General features: G+C 44.2%; 2 protein-coding genes across 2 annotated transcripts in view; one reads left to right on the forward strand and one right to left on the reverse strand.

Moving 5' to 3' along the window:
* The first annotated feature begins 246 nt into the window (after window positions 1-246).
* slc60a2b (solute carrier family 60 member 2b) lies at window positions 247-8,278 on the forward strand. The gene is made up of 4 exons (XM_004566230.5): window positions 247-795; window positions 3,174-3,342; window positions 3,428-3,544; window positions 5,301-8,278. Exons 1-4 carry the CDS (start codon window positions 517-519, stop codon window positions 6,551-6,553), a joined length of 1,818 nt encoding a protein of 605 aa, XP_004566287.1. The 5' UTR covers window positions 247-516; the 3' UTR covers window positions 6,554-8,278.
* Window positions 8,279-8,455: 177 nt separating this feature from the next.
* rev3l (REV3 like, DNA directed polymerase zeta catalytic subunit) overlaps window positions 8,456-17,721 on the reverse strand; it is an 86,594-nt gene continuing 77,328 nt past the window's right edge. Inside the window, exons 23-32 of the mRNA XM_014410346.4 lie at window positions 16,457-16,701; window positions 15,875-15,983; window positions 15,233-15,439; window positions 14,918-15,027; window positions 12,394-12,508; window positions 12,058-12,195; window positions 11,632-11,822; window positions 10,883-11,129; window positions 9,931-10,146; window positions 8,456-9,524 (exon numbers count right to left, since the gene is read on the reverse strand). Coding sequence (XP_014265832.2) covers window positions 9,384-9,524; window positions 9,931-10,146; window positions 10,883-11,129; window positions 11,632-11,822; window positions 12,058-12,195; window positions 12,394-12,508; window positions 14,918-15,027; window positions 15,233-15,439; window positions 15,875-15,983; window positions 16,457-16,701 — 1,719 coding nt within the window. The 3' untranslated portion in view covers window positions 8,456-9,383. The remainder of the gene's footprint in view (window positions 9,525-9,930; window positions 10,147-10,882; window positions 11,130-11,631; window positions 11,823-12,057; window positions 12,196-12,393; window positions 12,509-14,917; window positions 15,028-15,232; window positions 15,440-15,874; window positions 15,984-16,456; window positions 16,702-17,721) is intronic.

The following is a 17,721-nucleotide window of genomic DNA, read 5'->3' on the forward strand; positions in this document are numbered from 1 at the left end:
CATAAACAAAGCGAAGCGATCGCCTGTTTTGGCACATGGCATTCTGGGTTTTGCATCGGTCCCAGGTCCATTGATTTGCAATAATACGAAAACGCACAGGTGAAAGTGATAACATTACAAAACAGTGCTTGCTGATTAATATAATTAAAGTAAAAAAAAATATTCAGGTTATTCAAAAGGAAGGTGTCTCTTTACACACGGAGTGAGCAACAATCCCAATAGATGATCTTTGCAAACCTTCAGCAGCCATACAGGCAGCAGCTGTTGACATATGGAGGGATTCCACAGCTGCAGCGGTGGTACCCTGCGGTCACCGTCGCATTAAAGATGTCCGACTCAAAAAATCCGTGTATTTAATAACCAACTGCGGCCTTCAAACACGAGGCGCCAGAACGGGAGGAGATAAAAGACTCGCTTTATTATCTGTAGTCAGTCAGCAGTTGTGCGGCGTTGTGACAGCTCACCATCACTCCCAGCAACACACTCTCTCTCTCTCTCGGTGCTAGACCGACAGCTATGTCTACGTCCGTCACGCGTGACACCGATATTAAAAAGAAGCACGTCCATTTCGCCAGTATGGAGGAGGACGACAACGACGACAAGGAGGAGGACACCCTGTTTGACAAGAGGAAGGACACTGGGCGAGAAATGAAGAACGCATTAAAGGGGGCGAAGAGAAAGACCACACAAAACAGCGACGACCGGGTGGAGGTGGTTGGCGGAGGAAGGGGCGGCCAAGGAGCAGGCGGCCGCTGGATGGTTACGCTCGCGCTCTGTGCATCTTGCCTGGGCTTGGTAAATAGTTAGGAGTGGGAAGTTAGCTTAAACCTGCCGGTTCATTAAACAATTCTCTGACTTTTCTCATTCCTTTAAAAAGGAAATGAATTGGAAAATTTTAAATAAATAAATATAATGTGGTAACTGAATAGATTTATTAAGTTGGTTGGGATATCTACAACAGTTAACTAGTTGGCTAGCTAGGGTTGTATTAATGTTATCCGTTAGCATATAGCCATAAACCGCTAGCTTATCACGGCTGTCCAATATTCATTTGCGTTCTTTGGAATTTCTACTGAAGTCTACTCCAGGAAATTAATTTGAAATGTCAGAAGATCTGCAGTTACTTATATAGTGCCATAATATAGTAGATTTTTGGCCTGTTATGGTTCTGTCGAGCGTTGTAAACGAAGGAGACCTTTCAATTTAAGTCGTACTTTGTGTCCTTAGGTTGTTTTTGACTGGCCCCACATGTCGGTTGCCTTTATAGTTGTTATAAAGGTGCAACAGAATGTGAATCTACGTACACAAGGTGGTCACATGTGCTTGTAACTATTGAATAGTAAGCAATATTACGGTTGTAATAGTTCAGTGAATGCAGCAGTATCCTGCACAACCGGATTTTCATAGTTGTAAATCTCGCTCTTCAACCATTTATTCCGCATCAGATTAGTGAAATCCACCTGCACACACTGTACGACTTTCTCCTGCATTAACCTTTTCTCCCCCCATTGGGCCTGGGGAAGAACATTCAAGTTTTGTTGTTTCAGCATCAGATTATCCTGTTAAAAAAGTGGGGAAATGGAAACTTTTATTACAGTTATTTAAGGATTGATATCAATCAGCTCTGATTGATGCCAGTGTCAGCTCTGCAGTTTTTGTTGTCACTGAGTGTGAACTCAGTGTAGAGAACAAAAAACTTGGAGGCTCTGTGAGCAAAAGCTCCACTTCACTTTTTTGTGTGATGCGAAGCAGTTAGATAAGCATGCTGGCACTGGTAAAAGGAACGGATAAACTCTGAGGATTATGATCCCAATGTTCAGTTTAGATTAGATTAGCCTTTGTTGTCTCCCTTCGAAGAAATTTTGCTTTGTCATTCAAGAAAAACCAGCACATAAATTAATCGTCATACCATTTCACATGCACACACTTACAGTTTACTTATTACTATTCAAGGTTCAAGGTTCTTTATTTGTCACATGCATAGTTATACAAGTATAACACACAGTGAAATGTAGCCTGACACGCTCCTCGACATGTGCAAAAAAATTGGGGGGGTGTAGAGGAAGAACATTATATATATATATATATATATATATATATATATATATATATATACACACATTGGGTGAATGTGCAGTAGTAGCAATTCAATGGTTTGACAAATTGGAGCACTGAAGAAAATATAAATATAATTTGAACAACTCACAATTTGGTACCCTGTACCTTTTACCTGATAGTATTAGCTTTATATTCTCTAGGTTTTTGTGTAAACCGTGTGATTTATATCTCTAGGAATTTTACAGGCCACACTTTATTGCAGTTTCCTCTGATAGCACCTGGGGGAAAATGGAGGGAGCATGCCAGTGGTCTTTCCAGCCCTTTGCATCAAATTTTGAACCTTTGATCTGAGCTGACAGACAGGTTACTAAACTGTGTAGTATTGCCAGAACAGATAGCAGATTCAGTAGTTAGCATATAAAATAAGTAAAGCTTTCATCCACCCCAGGGAGTTTAGAAAGTGTAAACTCTGGAAGACTAGTTCTGGCACTAATGAATCTAGTATACATGAGAGTCAAGGTGCGTGAACGAGTAGAACTGACATTTAACTGTTTTTGTGTTTTCATTAGAAAAGCCAGGTGCTGTCTAGTTATACAGGAGTTCACCTTCATCTATAGCATGGTGTTTAACAGTATGTGAGGGAGTGTAGTCTTAAATCATGAGCTTAGGTCCACAAACAGTAATTGTGCATAAGCTTAACTATTCTCTAAATGTTTATATTATATTAGTTATAGTAGTTAAACAATTATATGCAAATTAGCAGGGATCAAAAAAAAGTTTAGATTCGTTTAAATTTGTAAAAATTTTTCAGTCTTAATTTTTCTCAACAGAAATCCTAAAATAAACATTTGTGCAGTATGTGTTGATACGTTGCCACCTCTGTCTTCACCTCGTGTCTTGTTGCTGACAAAAACACAGGAGGAGGAGGTAAAGTTTTCATTGGGGGTGAGCAGAATGCACAGGGTTGGAAATGTTAGTTTAGTTCTCCTAGATCCTGATGCGATCATTTGTCATTGATCTCTCAAGGAGATGAGACAAGTAGGACAATGGAGGGAGAGGAGTGGGTCCAACAACAACAGTCGTGGCTTGCTCTAAGCTTTGTCTTATTTTCTTAGGGGATGTGTATCTCAGTTCTTGGCCCCACACTGGAAGACTTGGCTGCAAATGTGAACCAGGATATCGGCAACATCTCCTACATCTTTGTTGGCCGCTCTGCAGGCTACGCCGGCGGATCCCTATTAGGAGGCATTCTGTTTGACTACATGAACCCCCATCTCCTGCTAGGTACCTTTCTAGCTTGTTGTTCTTGCCGGCCGGCCTTTACAGTCATTTTATGAGATTGATTTTGCCTCCTGTGGTAATCTTCTAGGTTTGTCCATGCTGCTCACGGCTTCTGGAATGTGTGCCATCCCTTACTGTAAGCAGGCTCTGCTCCTCACTGTGTTCATGTCCAGCATTGGGATATCCATGGGTGTTATAGATACAGGTAAGTAAACTATTGATATTCACTGTATCAGTGAAAGTTCAATGATTTTAACGGTCAGCCTCAGCTGATGAGTTTGTGCAGGGCTCAGAGCCACAAGTGGCTGTTTTTACCTCTTTTTCTCATCATTCTCTCGCCTGCTGTGGTGATGCATGTTTAAATGAGGGCATGGCTTAGCTGCAGCAGAGTGAATAAACAGTAGTGGAGTCCTGTTTGTAACATTGAGGGAGATGGTATGAGTAATTCAGTGCAATAGACATGGGCTGCTGGGAACTTCCCATGATATGATATGACATTCCTTTTGGCTCTCGGAGGAGGCGGACACACTTTTTCTCCTCTCCCTTATCTCCCTTATCTTCCCTGCTTAGTTCTTATGTCCTTGTCTAGTCTCGTGTTTTTTGTATTACTTTCCCTGGAAAACTCTCTCACAGTCTGTTTCTAAAACCTAAAGAGAATTATGGATTTGATCAACTGGTCTCTGAATGCTATTGACACCCTTGTTGCTTTTCTGTGTTTATTGTGCTATGGTGTGTTGATATCTGTGCATTCCTGTATTATCCTTTTGTGTTACACATTTCGATGTTTTTTTTCCTCGCTACCTAGCCTGACCTGTCTCCCCAATGTGATGTTTGTGTATTGTATGTACGGTCGGCAAGGTCTGTCATCTCGGTTGTGGGCAAAAGACCAAATAAAGGCTATCTCATCTCATCTCATATACTGAGCATTTATTCTCAACTTGATTCTTTTCACTCTACATGTGTTTATCCACCACTTTAGATTTAAAGCTTCAAACCACATTACCAACTCGTCCACAGCGTGCCTTTCCTGTCTCCCTCTGTTCATCCCTAACTGGTGGCCAGTTTTTCCTTCCGACTGTTCCCAAGTGCTTTGTCATTAATGTTGTCTCATTGTGAGGTTTTATCTCTAACGTTGTAGGCTCTTTACCCTAAAATACAATGTGCTTTGAGTTGACTGTTGCTGTGTATTGGTGCATACGTAAATAAAATTGAATGAAAGTGAAACCGTGGAGAGAACAGGGCACCAGTGACAGACCTGCTAGTTCTGGTGTTCTGTGGTTCAGCTGTAAGAACAAAGGTCTCACTGAGGGACAGTGGGCCCTCATAGAGTTTGTTTCCAAAAGGTTGTTCAGAAACATGCACAAGTAGCATGCCGAAGGTAATTTGTAGCACTCTGGCAGTGCTTCTCCTGATCCTCCTCTCAAAAAACGAACAGATACTTGTCCTGCTGTTGGGTTAATGCTCTTCGAAGGCCCCTTTCAACTCTGCTTGTGTAACGTCTCCTCTCCTCTATACTCTTGACACTGTGCTGGCACACACAGCAAACTTTTCCTTTTCGGGGTGTTGTCTGGTTGTTGCTTCTTCAGTGCACCTCTTTTCACTTTGATGTGCACCAGAAGAAGTGAAATGAATTCATAGTGAATTATGTTTCCTTCCTGCAAATTGACCTATAAAGACCTTACAAAGACATTTACAAACTGTTTTGAAATCTTGTAAATCTTGCATGTAGTTAGTGCACCACGTGGTATTAGGCCTGTAGAATAATCCTTCATCTGCTTTTGCTAACAGTGGTAGCTTATTCTTAACATCATAAGAATGGAAACTTGCCGATGGAGTTATTTGGAGTCATTCCTTGTTTTGTCTGATTGTGATTCTTCTGTTAATCTTTTTTTTCTAGTTTAGCCAAAGCAAAGTGATGCTTGTGTCTCCATTCTTAACTATGTGTTTCTCCTGTGTGTCAGGTGGTAACGTGCTCATACTGGACACGTGGGGTGAGCAGTCGGGGCCTCACTTGCAAGCGCTGCACTTCAGTTTTGCCGCTGGGGCCTTTGTGTCTCCTATCATAGCCAAGCTGGTGTTTGGGACTGACTGGAAGGGCACTGAGGCCATAGCACCAACCAAGAGTACGCCTTCCACAGAGCCCCAGGTGACCAAAACCGTCAACACTCAGGGAGTCTCGCACAGTACCCTCAACTCCACCTGGGCCTACATCGTGATTGGTGCTTTTGTCTTTCTCATGTCCTTCCTCTTCTTCATCCTTTATTCTCGCTGCAGCGTGTCACGTGCAAAACCCCGCTCGGCCTCAGGAAAGCCCCTGGTGGCCAAATATCATGTGGCTCTTACAGCCCTCCTTTTCCTCTTCTTCTTTGCCTACGTCGGTGCTGAAGTAGCATATGGCTCCTTCATCTTTACCTTTGCTAAGGAGTACATCCACATGGCTGAGGCGAAGGCAGCTGGGCTAAACTCCCTGTTCTGGGGGTCATTTGCAGCGTGCCGTGGGTTAGCCATCTTCTTTGCAGCCTGCATGTACCCGGGAAACATGATCCTGCTCAGCCTGTTGGGCACCGCTATCTCCTCTCTTCTGCTCTGCTTCTTCAACAAGAAAGAGGAGGTCCTGTGGGTGTGCACTGCTATCTATGGGGCTTCCATGGCTGCCATTTTCCCAAGCGGCATCTCGTGGGTGGAGCAGTACACCACAGTAACGGGGCGCACAGCAGCAGTTTTCGTGGTGGGTGCAGCGCTGGGCGAGATGGTGCTGCCAGCACTCATAGGCTTCCTGCTCGAGAGGTTTCCAAAGCACCCGCTGCTCATGTACCTGTCACTCGTCACTGCCATCTTCACCTCCATCCTCTTTCCAGTCATGTACAAGCTGGCCTCGGTGAATGATGAAATTGAAAGCAGTGAATCCCAACGGGCACTGCTGGACTCAGGAGCTGATGAAGATGAGGATGAGGAAGAGCAGGATAATGAGGCCGATCAGTTGAACGACGCAGACTTTGAGGTCATTGAAATGGACGATACATCAAATTTTATGAATTCACCAAGCAAGATGTCCTCTCCCCCTGATGTCATGGCTCTAACAGACAGCCCCACTGCCCAAACCACACTGGTGTCAGAGCCTGCAGGCGCCACTTTCTCAGAGAGCATCTCTTTGGTAGGACACTCACCAAGACAGAACCTGCTGCTCTCTTTGGACCAAGAGAAGGGAGACTGAGAATGTCGGCTCAGTGACACGCCTCAACTGTCCATTTGCTGTCCAAGACCTGGAAACTCCAACATAGTTACTGTTTGTACTCTAGTAAAGGAAGCACTGACTAAGCAGTGCAGCTTATAAATCATACACACGCTTCCACAGCTCAACTCAGTGCATCTTTTAAAGCTTTTGGACATCTGCTGGACAGTGAAGGATCAGATGTTGAAGTATTGCTATTTTCTTATAAATCATTTGACACTGTGTTCAATATTGTTGTGTCCTTATCCCCTCTGTAGTTAGGTAAAAGGTAAGGCTAGAATGAAAGTAAGAAATAGATCAGATATCAGCCTGATCCTGACTCAACGAACTTCACTGGGATCGTTGGCAACAAGTCAATCTATTCAGTTCAATTCTATGTTCTGTGTTTACTATGCCTTCCATCAGCAGTAGAGCACTGATTACAAACGGGAGAGCTAACATTTTGGTAACATAACATGAAGCCAAAAGCCAAGGGACAACAAGTTGTTATACTTCTTACATTTTGAATGTTTTTATGTTTGCAGTGTTTTTTGACTACAGCTAAGACTTCTCTGTCAGCTTCTTTCTTTGAGTTACTGGTATCACATTGGAGCTAGACAAACATGGGATTGATGCATCGCTAGAATTCAGTGCCTTGTTTGAGGACGTGAGGAGAGTGGATGAGCTGAACCAGGGACAGACAGCTAGCCACCCCCTTAAAATAAAATCTTGCACTGCAAATACACTATATTGCCAAAAGTATTCACTCACCCTTCTAAATCATTACATTCAGGTGTTCCAATCACTTTCATGAGCACAGGTATATAAAATCAAGCTCCTAGGCATGCAGACTGCTTTTATAAACATTTGTGAGAGAATGGCTTGCTCTCAGGAGCTCAGTGACTTCGAATATGGTACTGTGATAAGATGCCACCTGTGCAAAGTCCAGTCAGGAAATTCTGTCACCATTAAATGTTCCACAAAATGAAAGTGATTGCGATTGACAGCAGCTCAGCCACATAAAATAACAGACTGGGGTCAGCAACTTTGTGCACAGTCAATCACTGCAGACTTCTAAACTTCATGTGGCCTTCAGATTAGCTCAAGAACAGAGTACAGAAGGTTACAGAATTGCAAAGTGCAATGCAAAGCATCATATGCAGTGGTGCAAACTGCATATGATGCCACTGAACTCTAGAGAAGTGGAGAGGTGTTCTCTGCAATGACGAATCATGTCTACATCTGGCAATCTGATGGAGGAGTTCGAGTTGGCAGCTGCTAGAACAGTACTTGTTTGACTGCATTGCACTAAGTGTAAATTTTTTTTAATGGGCTTGGGCTTGCTCCCTTAGTTCCAGAGAAAGGGACTCTTGATAATTCAGCACACCGAGACAATTTCATGCTTCCAACTTTGTGGGAGCAATTTGGGGATGGCCCTTTCCTATTCCAGCACAACTGTTTCTAAAGACATGGACGAGGAAGTTTGGTGTGGAAAAACTGGACTGGCCTGCACAGAGTCCTACACCTCAGCCTGACAGAACACCTTTGGGATGAATTAGAGCATCCCAACATTGGTGTCTGACCTCACAAATGCACTTCTGGAAGAACACTTCTAAACCTCGTAGAAAGCCTTCCAGAAAAGTTGAAGCTGTTATAGCTAAACATGGAATGTCACTCAAGCTCATATGTGTGTGTGAAGGCAGACGAGTAAAGACTTTTGGCAATCTAGTGTGTGTGTGTGATGAGCTGAGCTGTACAGTGTATGCAGCTGTTTTCTGTTGCACTTTTGTGAAAACTGGATTTTTTTTTCTTCTTTTTGGTCTTGTGCTGTAATGGGTCATGTCACTGTGATTCCTCTGATTTTTTCTTTTTAAGCTCCTGATTTAGTGAAAGAAAGAAGGCATCTTCATACATTGATTTTTTTATTTTATTATATCAATCTCAAACCTTCACCCACAGCAATGTCCATTAAAAACAAACAAAAAGGATCTCCTTCATTATAAGTTTTTACATTTTTACAAATCCACAGATCCTGTGTACGGCTGCATGGAGTGGGAGGGTTAAAGATCAAATTTTAATGTAGTTTGAAGACGGTTCGCACAGTAAAATTGGAAACGTACACAAAACCATATATCCACAAGGAAATAATAGACTCTTCATGGCATAAATTACCAAATACAGTATTGCAGCAGTCCCACATTTAAAACTAAAAAAATGGAGAGCTTTCCAGTTCCCATACTCTGTAGTATGAACTGTCAAATCTGCCAAAACAGACAAGGTTAAAGAAACAGAAAAATGGCACCTTCAAAAAGAACGCATCAAACTGCTTTGATTGTGTTCATGGTTGGAGCTGTAGTTGGTTAATGCACAGTGAGATTGGAGATGGATCTGTACAGGAACTATTTACAAAAAGACTGCAGTCAGTATAAAAAGGAGAAAAAGTCAATTAGTGGTTTGGGTGTAGTTCGTCTCTGAATTTATAAGATCTTTAAAAACCAGTTACAGTGAATACACAATACGACACATGTTCCATGATTGGACTGCACTCAGTCCCGCAACAGGCCGTCTGTTGCCGTGTCATCAAAAAGATCAGCTTCATTCGGCCCATAGCAGCTAATGGAGATGGCAGCAAACGAACACACGGCCTCTTCCACTGGAGGCATGAAGTAAACAGTCTCCATACTCAGAGAAATACTTTGAGACAAAATGAGAAAACCCGTCAGGGCTCAATCAAAGCACCATTTAAACTTTTACAACCAAATGGACAAACACTAAGATGGAAGGCCAGGAATTAGCACCAAATCAGTGGGTGGCTCCGGGACTCGGGAGCCAATCAGAACTGCTCCAGCAGCTGACGGAGGTAGGGGGCCTTGGAAAGTTGTCTGTTTACCCGGGACAGCTTGTAGAGGACGAGACAGTCGAGGGACACGCAGGGAACCTGCCGCTCAGCACTGCCACTGCAGTTCCTACAGATCTGTATGCAAACAGAAACACAAGCACACAGTGATCACACAAGGATGAGCTCTGGTATGGACACCACTCACAAACATGTCACTACTAGTCTGACCAGAGAAAAACTGTGGAGTCCGACATTGTTTAAGCAAAACTGCACACCAACTCAACCCGAGTGATTGCTGCCACCAGGCATCATAACTGCTGACGTCAATTGCTGTCTTAATAAATCTAGATTTATCGCCAGAAAGCAGTTTCCGTGTTCCTTCAGTGTCGCCTGCTTTGAGTCGTATCAATTGGGTAAATGTTTAAAGACAGTGCGACAAAAGCAGGAAGAAATAAATACCTGTAATCACAGAAGTTAATGGTCCAATTATTATTCAAAACCTTAACAGGAGCTCATATTCTGTGCGTCCTCAACTTCTCACCTTCAGCAACTGCTCTTGCTGACTCTCCCACTGCCTCATGTCCTGGTAGAGTGTAACAGCGACTCGCTGAGGTTCAGCACGACACCGTGAGCACACACCCAGCTGGGTCAGCTCATCACACACAGGGCAGTGAAGCGTGGTGAAGTACTGGGAAATTGTCCCCTTCCTCCCCGCTTCCTCCCCACCCACCACGGAGGAGCAGGATGCCTTCTGGATCTGGAGAGAAAAGAGCGATGTAGCTGAAAACACACGTTTGATTGATCACTGCTGCTGGACTATATGCAGACACATGGAGTTAACATGCACAGCATCTTCATGGACATAAAACAGTGTGAACTACGTGATCATGATACTTTTCAGGTTTGTTAAGAATCCTACCGAATATCATTAGATGCTGAAGGATCAGAGATCAAAGATTCAATTTTTTTAATACAAATACACACATTCAGGATTTTGTGTGTGACTCTGTTTTCACTGGGAAAAAACAAAGACATAAAAGGAGTCAGTGGCACTGGAGCAGCAACCATTTATGTATCTGACTGTGATTAGTAGCTATGCCAGCAGATGGCGTGTGCACTCTGTCAGACTTCAGGAAAGAAACAAAGACTGAGGCAGCAGCGCTGCAGCTTGACTCATTTAGTCATCAGCAGGAAGCAGAAGAGATCTCTCTTCATCCTTTGTTCTCTCTAAATGACAGACTGCTTTTATTTTGACAAGAGTGGAAGCAGAGGGTGACCTCTTTGACTTGCCACAGTCAGTCAAAGGAAGATACCAATTAATCTAATTCATCCTCCAAACTCAGTATTAAGTTGATTGTGTGTCTTTATGATGTTCCTGGTTCTTTTTTTTGTTTTGAAGGGTTTCTTATCTCCACTGCTGCTGCTCTGCTTCTAAATGGCAGCGGTGAGACAAAAACATCACAATGGCCCGTATGTCTGCAAGTTGTCCTCACCCTGGGGAGCTCCTGGTACCAGCTGAACACGTCGACTCCGATCAGCTGGAACATACGGGCCAGTGGCGGCAGGATCTGCTTAGTGATGTAGTAGGTGGCATTGAGGCGCAGGGTGGGGTCCTGCAGCACCTCGGTGGGCCGGCGGACCAGCTGGATGAGGGGCACGCCGGGTGTGCCGTACACAATGACATAGGGCACCCGCTCACTCACGCGTGGCTCCAGCCTTCGGTCATAGGCCATCATCCGTCTGAGGCGAAGCAGAACAAAAATGAAGTGACAGCAGATGATGCAGTTATTGTTTACATCACACAGCCAACATGTTCACATTAGCAGCGAGAACGTGTGCTGGTGCTCTGAGAGAGAAAACACAAAATAAAGCAGATGAACTGAAGCAGGGCTCATAAATGCTTCTTCCTTGTGCATCTAAAAATCACTTTTTTTTGTCCTCCACTCGTTAAAAAACAGGTTGCCTAGCAACACTCAGGTACTGTACAGGCTAGTGCAGCCAGACAATGAACACAGTGAGGGAGGACTAATTGGATTCACGCTGGGTACTGTAACTGTAGCTGACAGCAAGCTCTTACTCACCATCCTGTTCTCTGCTGCACGCACACACAGACACACACAGAGCCAACCAGCAAACATTTATCCAAGCCACACTCCTGACTTCTCCTGTACTGTGACCACACACACACACACACACACACACACACACACACACACACACACACACACACACACACACACACCTGGTGAGTTCCAGCGCAGGGATGCAAGCTCCAGGTCTGTACGAGCCGCTGCCCCGGTACTCCTTGGCGAAGGTCAGATCCTGCATGCTTGCCCGGCCATCCAGAATCTTCATACACTGACGCTGCACAAACTGCTTCACCTGGCTAATGTCACGTGTCTCAAACAGCAGCTTGATGGAACGCTCCAGAATCTAAGGAGCACATGAGTAAAAGAACACAGGTATAAGAGGATGAAGATAAAATGATTTACTGGTAATCTAAGAGAGGTGTTGATGCTGTTTAATGTGCAAGCGGAAGGAGACGACCTTTTCCCTGACTGACACATGCAAAGCGGTCTGAGTAAACGGGAGCAGGAACAAGAGTGGCATGCCTGCGATTGGTGCACAACACAGTGAAAATGAGGGGAAAACATGGTTTGCCTGTTACCTTGGAAACAGCAGGGCAGCCGTCGCGGCGCACCGTCTCAATCCCTTTGGCATCAAACACGGGCTCCTTTTGGTCAAGGCTCTCATACATGTAGCCCACGTAACGCTTCTTTGTCTGCAGAACGCAGGGCAAGTACACCTGAGACACACACACACACACACACACATAGATAAATAACTACATCTAATGTGTGGAGATGGAAAAATCACAGTGAACAGATGTTAGAGAGAAGCCGCTACCTTGTCTTATTCGCTCCCTTTGTGTGTGTGTGTGTGTGTGTGTGTGTGTGTGTGTGTGTGTGTGTGTGTGTGTGTGTGTGTGTGTGTGTGTATCTACCTTCTCAAACTTGAGCTTGATCGGCTTGGGGTTGGTTGCAGTCACTGCTTCTGCAATCTCTTTGCCGATCTTGAAAGCCTGCTCTTTGGTGGCTCCTTTCAGTAAAACAAACATGCTGCCAAACACACAAAAACACACAAGGCTCATTACTAATTCTTATCAAACAACCCACACTACATACTACAGTGGTAAACGATACGCTCTCAGAGGCTTCGCGTTTGGCTCTGTGCTTGAACACATCCCATGTGGACGAGCGAGTCTGGAGGAAAGTGTGTCCCATATATGCAAAGCATGCTGCAGTTTAAAACTTTATGCTTCTTCTTCTATTTGAGACTCTGCAGGTCAGAAACAATCCAATTCCCTGTCTGCCAAACACAGCGGCAGCTCTTCTTTAACGGACTGTCAGAAATGAAAGCTGTTAGCTAATTGGTGCAAGTGTTCATGAGAACACGGCCCAAGTAGACTCAGACTTACACATCATCACAGCGTAGTGACACACAACAAAGCTGCTGGTCATGTTCACACTCGAGTGAAGTTATGAATTTGTCAGTAAAGTTGTGCAACCTGTAAACCTGCCTGTTGTGCAGATAATGGAACAGTGACTGCAGGTTTCCCATGTGAGGACACAAACACTGATCAGGCCTAACATGATTACCACTGACAGTGAATAACACTTTGTACAGGTCTTACCAAGGGCATGCGTACTATTTATTTACTAGGGGTGCAACGATACTCGTATCGATATTGAACCGTTCCATACAGTGCTTTCGGTTCGGTACGCATATGTATCGAACAATACAAAATTTTTAATTTATTTTATCAACTTTCCTTCTGACGATGCTGTCTGTGTTGAGCGCTTAGTGGATCTGCGTTCGACTACTCCACCTAGGCTGCCCTGTGGAGCGCAGATCCACTGAGCGCTCAACACAGACAGCATCGTCAGAAGGAAGAGCGCAGGGCAAGCTAGCAGACAGAAGTTAAGCTCTCCTTGCAACATGGCAAATTGAACCTCCCCCACCCTCATTCAGATCTGGCGTTTGGAATTATTTTGGTTTTCATGTGACGTATGACCCTGAAGGTAAGTGAGTCATGGACAAAAGTAAAACAGTATGTTGGATGTGCCACGCAATGCTCAATTACATGGGTGGGAACTAGTGTGTTAGCGCAGTTAGCTCGTTAACGTGTTGGCCGTCTAGCCCCATGCACGGGGCGATCAGGGGTAGCTCGTTAACGGAGATTTGCCGTGTTGTGGCGTTAAGGTCATTTCAACGAGATTAACCTGAAAGCACTAGTGGGAACACAACGAATATGACTGCACATTTACGTCGACATCATCCTAGTGCAAAGACAAGTGGAAGCAGACAAAAACAACAAGCATGCATGCTACAAACTTTAGCCGAGTCATTTAGACAGCCGTTAGCACATGATTCTCCTTATGGGGACCTGATATGTTTAATATGCTGCTGAGAATATAGCCCAGAAGAAGCGTATAGTATAGCTTTTATTTTGGAAAGAGACATTTCTCTGTAATAAACTCTCTTTTCCAAAGATGAGTGATTCCTCAATCAGATACAGGGCTCGCAATATCGCTAGCCCAACGTCCCGGGGCGATATCAGTCGGGCTACCAAAATCTATCTCTGCCCTGCCCGTCGGGCTATTGTAGGAAAAATCTATGTCAATGCTTTTGCATTCTTTCGGAAATGTAGCTGGGTAATTATGTCATTGGCATCGGTGAGCCACTGTCAATATGTGACATATTGAAATCGCGTTTGAATTTGCGCTTGTTTTTTTGCTTTCACTTTGCAATCGCGCGAACTGTGTATAGAGAGCGACAGCACTGATTGGTGAGTGATGATAATTTGCGCACCAATTCCTCTGACATCGTCTTATTAATTGTTAGCTTACTATGCAAACATGACAAGTGAAATCTCCCGCAGCTTAAACATGTGAGAGGTTGATCGCGCAGAGAATCGGTGAGCTTATGTGAGTGCGTGTGTAAAAGCAGCAGGATTTATATTTGACTACGATGACCTGGATGACTGAGAACCTTCACAGACAGATATATATTTTAGTTCTGCTGAGCCAAATAAGACAGGTCAGGGTGAAGAAGTGACAGCCAAAGAAAAGCTTACCACAAAACGGAGAAGTTATGACAAATCAGACTATAAGGCAAAAAGAAAGTGCAGCTTTATGGTTTCATGGACAAAAGAATTTCTGTGGCTGCAATATGATGAGCTAAATAACCAGGGCTGCACATAAGTGGTCCGCAGGTGCGCATTCGCTGTCAAAATAAAAAACACGCACAAGGGTTAGGGTTAAATTTAAAAACTGTACTTTTGAGTTAAAATATATATTTATAATTTTAATAAATGACAAATTAAAAAGGCATGAACATTTTTTTAGATCGAAAAAATATCAAACCGTGACACCAAAGTATCGAACCGAACCGTGAATTTTGTGTATCGTTGCACCCCTATTATTTACATCTGAGAAAAAGTCAAAAAGTCTTGTAAAATTGCTTACCTGTCAGTGTCTCCGTACACAACACGCGCTCCCCATTTCTTCGTGTCATTGACCATCCTGATGGCTCTCTCCAGGGTCTCTCTGGCTTTGTGGACAATGCTGTCTCCAACCTGGACACAGCAGATTTAATAAATATTGGAGCAAAGGGGTTACGACTACATTCACAGCAACACTGACTCAAGGTAAAGGCCCTACAATAATACAGAGAAAATAGTTTGATTGACAAAGCAACAACAACTATTTTCATGGATTATAGTGGTATCGTACTGGGAGTGCACAGTGCAGAGACCATATAGCAGCTGCTGCTGAGCCTACCTCCACACTGGGCATGCGCCCAGAGTAGTTAGCAGCGGTGTATCCAAAGGTGACGTTGGCAATGAGCTTGAGTCCGAGCTGCCGTGCGTCCAGCAGCTTCATCAGGGATTTGTCCTGCTTGTAGGTTTTCATGGACTGCTTCACCATGATCCTTGTGTTGAGGATTTCCTCCAGCATCATGGGCAGGACACCTTTACGCACTGAAGACTAGAACAAATAAAACACAGATTTTTTTTTTTTTTTTTTTTACAGTGAAGAAACATAAAGTAGGGTTGCACCAAAACTCTAAGAAGGACCTAAAATGGGCCTGATCTGCAGCATGGGGAAGCGCTGTAACTTAGAACGTAAAAAGCAATTTAGAAGTTTAGCTTTAGGCCCACAATATCTCTCAGTGTAAATAACAAAAATAAAGATGTTCCTGATCTACTGTGAGAGCTGCTTAAGTAGCACAACAGGGTAAAAACGGGCAATGTGGAGCAATCAGGCAGTGAATGAATGGAAGCACAGAGATCACAAAGCGGGTTTTCTTAGGAGGCACTGGCCCTTCACAGCAACTAATGAGACAATCCATCACAACGCCAACACTAAGAGCTTGGTGAGGTCTCGTCAGAGACAACGGTCATGATGATGAGGTTGCTGTACCTTAACGAAGGCGATGCCACCAGGCGACACGGTGATGTCGTTGCGGAGCTGGTAGAGGAGCTCGGGAGGGACTCGCAGGGAGGTGCAGCCAAACTTAAACTCATCAGGCCTGAGACAGAATGTGAACAAGAACACCAGTTCAATCACTTAACATTATTCTTGCAATGTGAATATTACTGTCTGGAAAGACAGCGTCAGGTATAAGTGAGAAAAATGCCCGTGTAGAAATCTGAACTGCACCCCACTGAGCTGTCTCTGCTGAGGATGAAGCCTGTGCACGCCTGCCACAAACCACTCTTTTTGTGTTACTTCAATGTAGCAGACATATGCATGTGGAAAGAAGTGTTCATGGCTCCTTGCTGTTGCTATGCAACCACACAAATCTCACTGAAAACCTGAACTCAGTATTAAGTTGCGCTGCTCGCCGCCCTGAGCTGTGAACATGCCGAGCTCTCAGCGTGCCTGTTCCATTAAAAATAATGAGGGGAGGAAGCCGCTGCCAGAGGGAGATTTTCCTGGCAGGCGTGCAGTCTGAGCGAGTTCTCTACATGCTGTAGCTGTGTGGGCCTGTCATGTCCTTACGTTCCCAGGTTGTCCACATGGCCGAGGCAGGTGGAGAAACAGTAGTTGTATGCGATGACAATGGAAGGGTAGAGCGACTGGAAGTCCAGCACAACCACCGAGTTGCTGTAAAAACGGGACTCGGGCTCCATCACCAGAGGGATGCACTGTGGAGCCCTCTGCTGGGCACGCTGCTGTATGCTGGGCGTCACTGGGACGTAGTTTAGGGGCTTGGCCACACGCAGCATCATGGACTCCACACGGTACTAAAGACAAGAGGAGGAAACAAAGTTTGACTTATTATTCCTTTTGTTCCTTCACACATCCAACTGGAATTTTTACCACCTGCAAACAAAACTCTTAATGACGTCTTAATGACAATCTCATCTGGAGCACGCTCGGTGTGTTTAAGTAACTCAGAGTTTTTAGGTTTTTTTTACTTTTTAGTTCATATTTGGCAGGTGGAAGCAGCAGCATTGGGAAACATACAAAAAGCTGCAATCAAGTCAAACAGATTTCAGCTGCATTCAGTCTGTACAGGAAGTCAGAGAATCACTCATACCCTGCTGGAGCTGATTCAGATTTAGGAAGGTGTTATCAGACCCCAGTATCAGGTTGTATTCAATCCGCAGTTGTTAAAATGTTTTACGGGCGCAGCATCATCCCTGTTTGCAGAGCAGATGTATCTGTCTCTCTAATAAGTAATATTTTTGTGTTAGTTAATATTTAAATCAAATTGTCTGTGTAACTTCTCAGTCATCCATCATGGTCACCTTGAGAAATCGAGGAGGCGGCAGTTGGATCCAAGATTATAGGGCTTTGAAATCATGTGTAGGCAGTGATCTCTTCAACTAGAAAACATCAACATCAGCCACACATTTACTGTGTTAACAGATTAAATGTCATACTGTTTAGTCAACCTCTGAGGCAAACAGCTGTGACACCAGTTGAGAGCCTAGACAGTTTCCCATTGTGCTCTGAGGCTGTAACTGCATGATGTTAGCGCACGTCAGCATCAGTGTGCACAGAAATCTGTGCAGCAGTAAGCAGTGATCAAACCAGCACAGGCGGGGCTCGTCTACAGTGAGCTCAACGCTAAACCAGCAGAGCAGAAAAACACCTCCAAAACTGGATGAGAATTACTGGACAATTTTAAAATTACACACACACACACACACACACACACGATCCATTGTTAACATCCAAATGCTGATGAGTGTAACTCTAGCACTGCAACATGATTTCATCCCACTTTCTTACCGCACACTCGTCAGCATTTTTCGATG

The sequence above is a fragment of the Maylandia zebra genome, linkage group LG15 (genome assembly GCF_041146795.1).
Source record: "Maylandia zebra isolate NMK-2024a linkage group LG15, Mzebra_GT3a, whole genome shotgun sequence".
NCBI lineage: Eukaryota > Metazoa > Chordata > Actinopteri > Cichliformes > Cichlidae > Maylandia > Maylandia zebra.